Here is a 13,669-nt window from a genome sequence, read left to right as displayed (position 1 = left end):
TCTCCGAATGCCCAAATTATTACAATTTTTTCTTTTTTCATTAACGGAAACTCAGGCTGACTTTTCCCCTTGACTTAAACCCCTGTATCTCATATGTATATTTTCCCTAAACAAGGATTGTTATGTCCTAATTATTTCTTCACTGGTTATTATTAATGAACTATGAGCTCAATTTAAATTAGAATCAGCTTTATTGGCCAAGTATGTAAACAACACACAAGGAATTTGTCTCCGGTTGTTAGAGCCGCACGAGTACAACACGTTGATTACCACGGCAGACAGACAGCTGCTGTTCTCTGTTAATTGACGAAGAACACTTTTTGTTTGTTTTAACTGACAGTTGTTCAAAGGCTACAGTGTTCTAGCATACGGAACAGTTAGAATGCCCATCAGAGCGATAGTGCAATCATTGTGCCAAGGGTGTCATGACTTCAAGGAATGTATGCAGTTTAAAGTGACTAGTCGTGTGATAGTCAAGGACCTGCAAAAGTTGCAGATACTCCTCAGTTAATTGTGCAACTGGTGCAGTTGCTACTCATGTCTGACAGGCTAGTATTGGTCAACAACAGATGTTGAGATGGTGCAGAGAGGTCAGACCAGCACAGTAAGTGCACAAATAATCTATAATATAAATCCATCCATTCATTTTCTTTGCCGCTTGTCCTCACCAGGGTTGCAGGGAGTGCTTGGACCCAATCCCAGCTGTCAACGGGCAGGAGGCAGGGTACATCCCGAACTGGTTGCCACCCAATCACAGGGCACATTGTGACAGCCACACTCACAATCACACTTAGGGGCAACTTAGAGTTTCCAATCAATGTTGTATGTTTTTGGGATGTGGGAGGAAACCGGAGTGCCCAGAGAAAACCCATGCAGGCACGGGGAGAACATGCAAACTCCACACAGGCGGGGCCGGGGTCGAACCCGGGTCCTCAGAACTGTGAGGCCAATGCTTTACCAGCTGCTCCCCCGTGCTGCCAATCGACATCTATAATATACAATACTTATTGGCCGAACAGAATGTGACAAAAACTCAAGGTAGAAAATTGGCAGTAGGTTGCAGTTCATGTATGTTAGCTGCTCAAGATTTTAATTGCAAGAGAGAAGAAGCTGTTGGAATCCCTACTAGTTTTGCTTTGCATTGTCTGGAAGCGCATACCCAATGGAAGGAGATGGAAGAGTTGGTGGCGAGGATGTGGAGGGTTCGATAGGTCCCTGCCTGCTCTTGTCCTAGTTCGAGTGGCATCCAAGTCCTCAAGGGTGGGTAAGGTCGTGCCAACAATCCGTTCAGCAATTTTGATTGGCTGTTGCAGTTGGAGTTTGTCTTTTTTTGTGACAGCCCCAAACCAGACTGACGGAGGAACATAGTACTGATTGGATGACCACTCTGTAGAACCGTCTCAGAACCTCTTGTTGAGGCCGTGCTTTTTGCTGCGTATTTTTGAGGATAGAGTTGATGTTTGTCTCCCATTTCAGGTCCTGCGAGACTGTAATTCCCATGAACTTAAAGGTCTCCATGGTTAACGCAAAATCGTTGTACAGCATGGGGGGCAGCTGATGGAAAGGATATCTCCTAAACTCTACAATGATCTCTACAGTCTTTAGTGTGTTCAACTCCAGGTTGTTTCTTTAATGAGCCAGATGACTGTGGTGTATTTGTGAGCTTTAGGAGTTTGACAGCCAGGTGCATTCAGATGTAGTGGTTTGTGTGTGCCAGAAAAGAAGCGGGAAGAGGACACAACTTTTGCGTGCCTCGGGGATGATGGTTCATGTGGATGAAGTGGTGTCCCACAGCCACACCTACTTCGTCCTGCCCATTGGGAAGTTGTGGATCCACTGACAGATGGCAGGCGAGAAGCTGAGCTTGTGAGGAGAGGAGTTCAGGGATAATTGTGTTGAATGCAGAGCTACAGTCATCTAACAGGATCCTCGAGTAGGTTCTTACGCTGTCAAGGTGTTCAAGGATGAAGTGCAGACCCATGTTGACTATCTTCTGCACACCTGTTTTTATAGTAGGCAAACTGGAGTGGGTCCAACTGAGGACCTGTGGTGCTCTTGAGGGGGGTCCAGCACAAGGCATTCAAACGACTTCATGAGCACAATGTCAAGGCAACAGGCCAATCGTCATTCATTTCCGAGATTGTAGGTTTCTTTGGGAACGGGATGATGGTGAGGCGTTTGAAGGAGGTTGATATTTCACACATTTACAGAGACCTGCTGAAGATCTTTATAGAGACTGGAACAAGTTGGTGTGCGCAGATTTTGATGTAGGGTAGGGACAAGAGGTCTGGGCGCACCACTTTATAAATCTTTTGTTGTTTGGAGATGCGTCTCTGTTTATGGATGGTCAATGGAAAAGTCGGAGGTGTTGAAGTGGTCAGTGGTGCGACTTGGTGGAATTGGTAACAGTTAAAGTTTTGAAATCAAATCTGCAAACATTAAAGCACGGGGAATGATATTCATATTGGTTCAGCTCAAGCGCACACTCTCATCAGAAAACACAGTGGGCCTCATTCATTAACCATGCGTATCCATGAATTTGTGTTTAAAGCATACATGAGCACTTTTGACATCCAAATCTTTGGTTCATCAATGTGTTCTTTATAATATTTTGTTTTTTACTATGGAAACAAAGAACCTTGGAACTTGCGTATGCACAAATAATGATCAGCTTTTGGGAAAAAAAGCCCTCACACATACATATTTAACCTACATTACACAATGTATTGATCCGACAATCATTCATAAAAACAATAATGGGAATTTTGATGATAACTTAAATCAGGAATTTGTAAATTGTCACGACCCATCGGAACGGAGCTAGGACCCAATGCAGGACTCGGACGATGCAAGGTACTTCAAGGAGAAACGTTTATTATATGCCGAGGTCGGGGATCGAGCAGGCAGTCCGGTGCAGCAGCGGTTGTTGGGACGTTGGGTGAAGAGAGCAGGTGAGCGGGCCGGCAGAAGTCGGTACACAGGAGAACGATCAAGGCAGGCAGAAGTATCAAAGGAGTCAGGCTTACGGGGTTGGTCGGAGAACAGCCGAAGGTCGGTACACACGGGTTGTCGATCAGGTATACGCGAGTACTCGAATGGGACATGAAGCTTAACGAACTGGCGCCGACCAGTCATCATCCGGGTTATATAAATACACAGGATAATCAGCCCGCATGAGGCGCAGGTGTGCGCCTCCCAATCAGCGCAACCACGTGGGCACCGCACAGCCCAGGCTGGAGCGGCAGGATCATGACATAAATCAGTTGACTAATGCCCTCATGAAGGAACATTTGTTCAGTTTTACCCTCATTCCGTTTCATTCCTTGTAAGTGCTGTGCTCCGTTGTTTGTATGTTGGGATGTTGTCACGGGATGAGCAGTTGGCAGTTCATGCTTTGATCATGGAACCGAAAATTTCACCAAACCCCTTGCTTTTATCCATGACTTCAGAGTTTTCATATCAATGAAGGACACATAGAGAGTAGAAATTTTGAACAACATTTTCCGAAATTTAAAGTTAACAAGTGACTCACAAAGATCGGACTCACACATCACTTGCGTACAGCTTGTCATCAGAATAATTTTTATTCACAAAAAAATTCAGAAACCATCAATTTTTTTTGCCGCTTATCCTCACGAGGGTCGCGGGGAGTGCTGGAGCCTATCCCAGCTGTCAACGGGCAGGAGGCGGGGTACATCCTGAACTGGATGCCAGCCAATCGCATGACACATGGAGACAACCAGCCGCACTCACGATCACACCTCGGGGCAATTTAGAGTGTCCAATTAATGTTGCATGTTTTTGGAATGTGGAAGGAAACCGGAGTGCCCGGAGGAAACCCACGTAGGCACGGGGAGAACATGCAAACTCCACACAGGTGTGTCTGGGATTGAACCCGGGACCTCAGAACTATGAGGCCAACGCTTTATAAGCTGCTCCACCATGCCGCCTATTTCAGAAACATACAAGGAATTTGTCTCTGGTAGTTGGAATCGATGATATAATTAACTTTATTTTTGCTCGTAATTGTATATCTGATATGTGGAGGTTCTCAGCCAATGTTAATGGGAAAAATATTCAGATTTTTTTGGGGATCGGTGCTGGATGACTATGTACGAAATTTGACTGTTATTACATAGACATGTAGAGAATGTCATTTTGTTTGGGGAAAAACAATTTGCTCACAGAAATGTTGGAAATACCATTCTTTTATTGTGTTATAGAACGGGAAACTAATCAAATTTGAACAGACAACACTCACTATGTTATATAAATTACCAATACATATCGCAGATATTTTGCAAGCTAAACAAAATGATCAGATAAATTATTTATGATGTTAAGATCGAACTGCACGTTTTTGTATCAACAGAGTGCAACTGTGATCCTCAGGGCTCCCAGAGCCCCCTTTGCAACCAGGTCACTGGTCAGTGTGAGTGTGTTTCGGGAGTATATGGACATCATTGTCATCGCTGTCTTCCGGGCTACTGGGGCTTCCCTACATGCCGTCCATGCTCCTGTAATGGACACACAGAGGACTGTGATGCTCAATCGGGACAGTGCCTCAACTGCAGGGACTACACCACAGGACAAAACTGTGACAGGTGAATTAATTTGGATTTTATCTTTAGTAATGCTGATACAAACCCAAAACGTTGGATTTTTATTTTTAATGTGTTATAACGGGAATAAATTACATAGTTTAGAGAGGGATTACTGCAATTCAGGAAGTCTTTGTAAATAGGTAGAAAGATTACTCACAAAGATGTAGTGGCACAAGTTGCAAAGGCATTCATGAAGAACGTCAGTAGCCACAGTGGGATACAGAGTAGGGGTTGTACCTTTACAGACTGGATGACTATCTTATGGTCAATTTTACTCATTTATATTGACATGAAGAGGTTGAAGTTGACAAGTCGCTAATCATTTGTTGGCTTGTAGATTGGGCATCGCTATGTGGAGCAGGAGATGAGTGGGCTGAATGAAATTAGTCCGTCACCTCAATTAATTTAAATTGTCTTCTATTTCGGAATGCAAAGATGTTTAAGTGAGGAAGAACCAGTAAAGGGGAAAAAGTCAGGCTTCAGTAGGATTTTGAAAAACTTTGCTGCTCACACTAAATTGAATTAAAATTGGAAAAATAGTGGGTAATTATTCCACTGCACTCGAAGAGGTCAGTGATTTTTTTTTTTTTTTGTATTTGTCTAGTCATTATTTTCATGTTTATCCTTTTGGGTGTGCAGGAGAAACACTGTAAATTCATATCATGAAGAGCACACTCCTGTGGTGGCCCCAGATTTTCCCAATTCGGTCAAGTTGTGTAAAAATTACCATTTCCCCTATTTAAAAAAAAAAAAATTCCATTGCACGACTCCACTGACATAAAGGTGACATCATCAGCGACGAGGCAAAGTCGACTCAACTTTTATCACAATAGTTTAGGAAAGTCTTGGGTCACCCACCTAATACAGACTAGTATTGGGAACTCTTAGAGATATTGAAACTATAGTACTGATAGTGTGGAAAACAAATGTAGATTAGCTAGTCACTGGGGTAAAGGTAGGCCAATTTGTTAATATCTCATCTGCACAATGGCAATGAAGTGACTAGAGACTCAGTATCATGTAGAAATCCACATTGACAGGACTGAGGGAGGAGGTTGAACAAGCAATCTTAAATTCCTATACAGCCTCAATTCCTCCTGAGCTATACTGCCTCCCTGAAACCTAAAGGGACCCCTGACACAAAGTAGAGACACAAGTAATTAAGGTGTAGTGCAGCATCAAAATTAGAGGGGCGTATTACAAGGAAGAAACCTTAAATATAATTTAAACATGAACAGAGAATCTTGTGTTTTTCTTTTGTTTTCAGGTGCTTGGATGGGTACTATGGCAATCTAACATTGGGCTCTGGTGACCATTGTCACCCCTGTAAGTGTCCTGATGGTCCTGGCAGTCTGCGGCAGTTTGCAGGAAGTTGTTTCCGTGATGATTCCCAAAAAGCCATCTGTGTCTGTAACACTGGATACATGGGTACTACATTTTTACCACTGAAGCCAAATATTGGTATTTTTTTATTCTTCAAATAATAATGGGAAATGAAAAGCTGAACAAAAGTTTTAAAATGTTTAATTTAATAGGTGACATGGAGCTGTAGAGCGTTGGCCTTACAGTTCTGAGGACTGGGGTTCAAATCCCGGCACCGCCTGTGTGGAGTTTACATTTTATCCCTGTGCCTGTGTGGGTTTTCTCTGGCCACTCCGGTTTCATCCCAAATCCCAAAAAATATGCATACAGTCAATTGAAAACTCTAAATTGCCCCTTGGCGTGATTGTGAGTCTGACTGTTGTCGGTCTTTATGTGCCCTGTGATTGGCCTGCAACCAGTTCATGGTGTACCCTTCCTCCTGCCTGAAGACAGCTGGGATTGGCTCCAGCACTCCCGTGACCCTTGTGAGGATTCCTGGCTCAGAAGATGGATGGATAGATGTTTGTTTGATTAAATGAGAATTTCAGATAAAGTCACAGTCAGTGCCTGGTTACAGGATGAAGGTAGGTTGTCAGAAATAGCAGTTGAAATCTGCTCTTATTTTTTTCACCAGGTGCTCGCTGCAATGAGTGCTTCCCTGGTTACTATGGAAATCCTCATGTGATAGGGGGGTCATGCCAGCCCTGTCAGTGCAACAACAACATTGACTTGTTGGATCCACAATCTTGCAACGCTCAAACTGGTGAATGCCTGCGCTGCCTTTACAATAGCGTGGGGTATTCCTGCGAAAACTGTATGATGGGTTACTATGGCAATGCCTTACTCCAAGACTGTAGGAGTAAGTTCACTTAGCTGCTTATGTAGATTCCCTCTCAAAAACAGCTCAGTCACATTCAGACATTGAATTCAGACATTTATTTAAAAATCCAAAATCTTTGTAATTACTGAGGAGGCATTGCTGTCGTCCACAGAGTGTGTTTGTAACGAGGTGGGCAGTGATGGTGCCAGTTGTCCATCACCAGGTGACTGTCACTGTGACCTCGTTAGTGGACAGTGTCATTGTCTTCCGAATGTGATTGGCCAGCACTGTGATCATTGTGCACCTGACACCTGGAACATGGCAAGCGGTAAGGGCTGTCAGGCCTGTGATTGTGACACCAAACATTCATACGGGACCTTCTGTAATGAGGTGAGCAGTATTGCTATCTGAAATATACGGTTGGAAAAAGTATAGGCAGATATTATACAGTATTTCATAGCTTCACATCTTAGGATAGCTTTTGTTTGTATTCTGTTTTTAACACCTATTATGTGTGTGAGGGAAAGCATAGGCACTGAAAAAAAATGTTCCTGATAGTCATGTCATTAGCCAAGCCACTTACCCTCACAAGGGTTGCAGGAAAGCTGGAGCCTATCTCAACTAGCTTCAGGTGAAAGGCAGACTACACCCTGAACTGTTTGTTCTTGATAGTATCTATGTTATTCCTACAGATCAGCGGTCAGTGTTCATGTGCACCAGGCTTCGGAGGCAGGACGTGCAGCGAGTGTAGAGCCCTCTTTTGGGGAGACCCAAAGGTTGAATGTTATGGTAATGGACTTGATTTTGTTGGATGGTGAATGTGCACATCATAAAAGGTGTCTTATTTTCATGATCATTTTAGACAAGGACAGACAGTGGCTGATCAAATTCTGGATATTGTCATACATTACTGTATTTTCCGGACTATAAGCCATTACCTTTTTCCCTCAGTTTTTTAGTTTAAAGGTAGAAGAAAAACTTGTTCGAAATATATGCTTTCAACATGGCCATTCTCTTTCATGCACTCGGGCTTGGGCATGCACAGATGCCTTCAGCGTGTAGCTGATGAAGACTTTACTTACAGTTTATACAGAAAAAGATAAATCTACTCCCACTGCGTGTAGAAGAACACAAAACTATCTCGAGTGTGCCGAAGAATACATTGCTAGTTTTTGGTGCGCTCAAAACAAAACGCAACATGACACGCATGAACACAAAATATATTCTTAAAATTGTGTTATTTTAAAATTTTTCACAAAAACTGCCCGCATGCGAACGTCATCCTTTTCTGAGGTCTTCAAGTGGCTCTTAACAGCGTGGCGCAGATTAATAACATTTACAAAGTGTTTCTGATTATCTTAATTTGACTTGCGGATCTATCCAAGTTGTGCAGCTAATGTACAGTCCCTTGTGAAAGTATTCGGCCCCCTTGAACTTTTCAACTTTTCTCCACATTTCTGGCTTTTCATTTTTTTGTCAAGAATCAACAAGAAGTGGGACACAATCGTGAAGTGGAACAAAATTTATTGGATATTTTATCCTTTTTAACAAATAAACTGAAATGTGGGGCGTGCAATATTATTCGTCCCCTTGATTTTTAGTGCAGCAAACTCACTCCAGAAGTTCAGTGAGGATATCTGAATGATCCAATGTTGACTGATGATTATAAATAGAATCCACCTTTGTGTAATCAAGTCTTCATATAAATGCACCTGCTCTGTGATAGTCTCGGGGTTGCGTTTAATGCGCAGAGAGCATCATGAAGACCGAGGAACACACCAGCAAGGTCCGAGATACTGTTGTGGAGAAGTTAAAAGCTGGATTTGGATACAAAAAGATTTCCCAAGCTTTAAACATCTCAAGGAGCACTGTGCAAGCAGTCATATTGAAATGGAAGGCGTATCACACCACTGCAAATCCACCAAGACCCGCCCGTCCCTCTAAACTTTCACCTTTAACAAGGAGAAGACTGATCAGAGCCAAGAGCCCCATGATCACTCTGGATGAACTGCAGAGAGCTAATGCTAAGGTGGGAGAGTCTGTCCATAGGACAACAATCATTCGTACACTCCACAAATCTGGCCTTTACGGAAGAGTGGCAAGAAGAAAGCCATTTCTCAAACATATCCATAAAAAGTCTGGTTTAAAGTTTGCCACAAGCCACTTGGTAGACACACCAAACGTGGAAGAAGGTGCTCTGGCCACAATGCAAAATGTTTGGCGTAAAAGCAACATAGCTCATCACCCTGAACACACCATCCTCACTGTCAAACATGGTGGTGGCAGCCTCATGGTTTGAGGCTGCTTTTCTTCAGCAGGGACAGGGAAGAGGGTTAAAACTGATGGGAAGATGAATGGAGCCAAATACAGGACCATTCTGGAAAAAGAAAAACTGTTGGAGTCTGTAAAAGACCTGAGACTAGGACGGAGATTTATCTTCCAACAGGACAATGACCCAAAACATAAAGCCAAATCTACAATGGAATGGTTCTCAAATAAATGTATCCAGGTGTTACAATGGCCAAGTCAAACTCCAGACCTGAATCCAATCGAGAATCTGTGGGCAGAGCTGAAGACTGCTGTTCAGAAATGCTCTCCATCCAACCTCACTGAGCTCGAGCTGTTTTGTAAGAAAGAGTGGGCAAGAATTTCAGTCTCTCGATGTGCAAAACTGATAGAGACATACCCCAAGCAACTTGCAGCTGTAATTACAGCAAAAGGTGGTGCTCCAAAGTATTAATGCAAGGGGGGGTGAATAATATTGCACACCCCACTTTTCATGTTTTTATTTGATAAAAAAAACTTTTTTTAAAGCCTAAAATGTGGCGAAAAGGGGGCCGAATACTTTCACAAAGCACTGTATGTAAAAAACAAAAATCTGCACGCCTATGCATCTTATAACCTGGTGCGCTCTGTCATCCAGAAAATACAGTATACATTTAGTCAGGTCGGAGAGTGAGCAATACCTATCCCAGCTGACTTTTTGCGAGAGGCAGATACATATACCCTGGATTTGTCGTCACCCTATTGCAGACCACATACAATCAATCACACGCACTTACAACAAGAGAAAGAGAGGTCAACAGATGGAAGGATGCATGGACAAAATTGTCTTTCCTCTCACAATAACAAATCTTCATTGTATTCATGTAATTGTTGAAAATTGAGCTCTGACACCTCAGTCTAATATATAAACTGTGATTGACTGGCGACCTGTCCAGGGCGTATGCTGCCTTTCACTCAAAGTTACCTGGGACGTTCTCTAGCTTCCTTATTCTGCTAATGAGAATAAACTGTGTAGAAAATGGATTGATGAACATTCTATCTAAATTTATGTTTCTTCCATCAGAATGTGACTGTCAATCTTACGGTATCACTCAGCTGCAATGTAACAAAGACAATGGACATTGCATTTGTATCGAAGGAGTGTCAGGTCCACGTTGTGATACCTGTGCCCATGGGTTCTCTGGCACCTTCCCCAACTGCCACCGCTGCCACCAATGCTTTGCTGAGTGGGATGCTGTCATTGGGCAATTAACAAATCAGACACATCGCCTTGCAAACAAAGTAAATGCTATCAAAACTAGTGGAGTCGGGCCCTACAGAAAGTCTATTGAGAGTCTGGAAAAGAGTGCATCAGACATCCAAGCCATCCTCCATCAAAATCCAGCCTCACAACCTTTAAGTGAGATCGAACAGCTTTTACAAGAGGCCAGGTAAGAATTTATTCAATACAGGTTGTGACACGTTTTATCTGTTAAATGGTGTGATTAGATGAAGTCTGTCACTAACCAGTGATCAATTTCTGTCCATCAGTGACTTGATGGGGTCACTGAGCCAGTCACTGAACTACACAGAAAATCTTCGATTCAGCGTTCAAGAAGAGGACAGCAGCATGGAAGCAAAATTAAAATTACTAATGGCAGATGCTCAGAAACTCGAGCAGACTGTTGAGGATATTCTGTATCAGGTTGAGTTAATCAAGTACTCCGACATTAGAGGTTAGAGAGCTACCATGTATTGTGTCTTGCTTGAGAAATATGTTTAGGTGTTCAATAAGAGAAGGTTCTCATGGAGATATAGTTGTTGTTTGTACCGTTCTTATGACCTCAGATAATGAGATTTTTCATCACTGAAGATTTATGTGTTTCAATGGAACTCTTATGTACACTTTGCTCAGACTCATTTTATGATGGATAGTTATTTTTATTAATGGGGACAGTCCCTATATTGGTACATTCAAAAAATATAAAAATTCAGGCAAAAGTTAAATTAAACACAGCTCTAGCAATAATAATCCACTTTAATAAATCACTGAATGCAGGCAAGATGCGTTGAGACCACATTACAGTACATCTTGGTCTGAGTCATTTTGTGAATTTAGCAGCAAGTTAGATTTCAGTAAAATGGGTGGTGTATTTTCATACCACCTCTTGTTTTGGGTCATCTAAACAAAGAACAAAGATGAACAGTTACCATTATCAATCTGATGTTACAGTGAAGAGAATGAGTATTTGAACACCCTGCTGTATTGCAAGTTCTCCCACTTAGAAATCATGGAGGGGTCAGAAATTTTCATCGTAGGTCCATGTCCACTGTGAGAGAGAAAATAAAAAAGGAAAGATCCAGAAATCCCAATGTATGATTTTTTTAATGATTTATTTGTGTGATACAGCTGCAAATAAGTATTTGAACACGTCTATTAGCTAGAATTCTGACCCTCAAAGACCTGTTCGTCTGCCTTTAAAAGTCCACCTCCACTCCATGAATTATCCTGAATCAGATGCACCTCTGTGAGGTCTTTAGCTGCATAAAGACACCTGTCCACCCCATAAAACCAGTAAGACTCAAACTTATAACATGGCCAAGACCAAAGAGCTGTCCAAAGACACCAGAGACAAAATTGTACAACTCCACACGGCTGGAAAGGGCGACGGAGAAATTGCCAAGCAGCTCAGTGAAAAAAGATCCACTATTGAAGTGATCATTAGGAATTGAAGACGCTAAACATGACGGTCAATCTCAATCGGAGTGGAGTCCCATGATATCACCTTGTGGGGTCTCAATGATCCTTAGAAAGGTGAGGAATCAGCCCAGGAATACACCACAGGAGTTGGTCAATGACCTGAAAAAGAGCTGGGACCACCGTTTCCAAGGTGACTGGAGGTAATACTCTAAGACGTCATGGTTTGAAATCATGCATGGCAGTTTCACCTGCTGAAACCAGCACATGCCAAGGCCCGTCTTAAGTTTGCCAATGACCATTTGGATGATACAGAGGAGTCATGGGATAAGGTTTTGTGGTCAGATGAGACCAAAATGGAACTTTTTGGTCATAATTTCACGAACCGTGTTTGGAGGAAGACGAATGATGAGTTACATCCCAACAACACCATCCCTACTGTGAAGAATGGGAGTTGTAGCATCATGTTCTGGGGGTGTTTTTCTGCACATGGGATAAGACGACTGCACTTTATTAAGGAGAGGATGACCGCGGCCATGCATTATGAAATTTGGGGTAATAACCTCTTTCCCTCAGTCAGAGCATTGAAGATGGGTCGTGGCTGGGTCTTTCAACATGACAATGACCCAAAGCACACAGCCAGGAAAACCAAGGAGTTGCACCAGAAGAAGCATATCAAGGTTCTGGCATGGCGTAGCCAGTCTCCAGACCTAAACCCAATAGAAAATCTTTGGAGGGAGCTGAAACTCCGTGTTTCTCAGCGGCAGCCCAGAAACCTGTCAGAGCTCGAGAATATCTGTGTGGAGGACTGGGCCAAAATCCATCAAATTTGACCTCTGTAATTGCAAACGAAGGCTACTGTACCATATATAAACTTTTTTTTTTTTTTCAGGTGTTCAAATACTTATTTGCAGCTCTATAACACAAATAAATCCTTAAAAAACATACATTGTGATTTCTTGTTTTTTCTTTTTAAATGATCTCTCTCACCGTGGACATGCACCTACGATGAAAATTTCAGACACCTCCATGATTTGTAAGTGGGAACACTTGCAATATAGCAGTGTGTTCAAATCCTTATTTTCTTCAATGTATGTTAATTAATTGAGCTTGAATTGTTTGGCTTTGTAAATAGTTTGGTTCATCGTATTTAAATAAATCCTTTTTTATTATTACTGTGTTACCAGGGGCAGTTAACAGTGTCACTAAGTACTTTTTGCAGTCTCAGGAGGCGGAAGAACGTGCAATTGCATCCACCACTGATTCAAACAGCCCCTTGGAGAACTCTGCTAACCTACGGAAACTCACAGAGAATAAGATGAACCTAACCAAAGATGAGTTCCTCAGGAGACACATTGAGCATGTGCAGAAACTGGATGACCTGGCTGGTCAGATCCAGACTCTTGACCTGAAAGAGCTCAGCCACAAGGTACAAATGTATGCTTGAATTGTCTTCAACAAGTATTTGTGAAATAAAAGACGTACAGTATAGCAGACATTTCATCATGAGATATCTTCTGGGGCTCCAAAATTAACACAAGTGGAGTACAACCTCAATTGGAACAAAGAAAAAACAGCATTTGAGAGTGCAGTCAGACCCTGCAGAAGGGACGTTACTTAGTTTATGTGGACAGGAGGTGAGGTAAACCCCAGGAGATATACAGAATGCGAGCAACTGTAGCATGCAAGCACAAATTCCACAAACAACAAACCCTAACCCTAACCCTAACCCGGGCAACAACCTAAGCAGGGAAGCTATGACTTCCTCTCGCCTCCCACTTTGTTCAACTCTTCCAAGAGGAGCTGAGGCATTCCCAAATCAACCAAGAGACATAGTCTATCCAGCATGTCCTGGGTACACCTTACCACATCATCTTCACCAGATGCCTGATCCACCTCATTGAGGTCTTCACAATGCAG

The 13,669-nt window shown here is 42.5% G+C and overlaps 1 protein-coding gene across 4 annotated transcripts in view; it reads left to right on the top strand.

Annotated features, from left to right (window-relative positions):
* The window catches only part of lamb1a (laminin, beta 1a), a 104,504-nt gene that overhangs the window by 51,225 nt on the left and 39,610 nt on the right, over nucleotides 1–13,669 (top strand). For 3 of the 4 annotated variants that reach the window (XR_009795512.1, XM_061823598.1, XM_061823596.1), the window contains exons 19-26: nucleotides 4,373–4,604; nucleotides 5,872–6,032; nucleotides 6,601–6,825; nucleotides 6,959–7,176; nucleotides 7,479–7,575; nucleotides 10,136–10,502; nucleotides 10,603–10,787; nucleotides 12,937–13,178. Coding sequence is in view for 3 of the 4 variants with exons in the window: in XM_061823598.1 (XP_061679582.1) it covers nucleotides 4,373–4,604; nucleotides 5,872–6,032; nucleotides 6,601–6,825; nucleotides 6,959–7,176; nucleotides 7,479–7,575; nucleotides 10,136–10,502; nucleotides 10,603–10,787; nucleotides 12,937–13,178 (1,727 nt within the window). In the remaining variant the exon portion in view is untranslated. The remainder of the gene's footprint in view (nucleotides 1–4,372; nucleotides 4,605–5,871; nucleotides 6,033–6,600; nucleotides 6,826–6,958; nucleotides 7,177–7,478; nucleotides 7,576–10,135; nucleotides 10,503–10,602; nucleotides 10,788–12,936; nucleotides 13,179–13,669) is intronic. The other variant, XM_061823597.1, reaches the window with a different exon arrangement.

Source organism: Syngnathoides biaculeatus, chromosome 6 (genome assembly GCF_019802595.1).
Source record: "Syngnathoides biaculeatus isolate LvHL_M chromosome 6, ASM1980259v1, whole genome shotgun sequence".
In the NCBI taxonomy this organism is placed as follows: Eukaryota; Metazoa; Chordata; class Actinopteri; order Syngnathiformes; family Syngnathidae; genus Syngnathoides; species Syngnathoides biaculeatus.
This window is presented reverse-complemented; position numbering and strand designations above follow the sequence as displayed.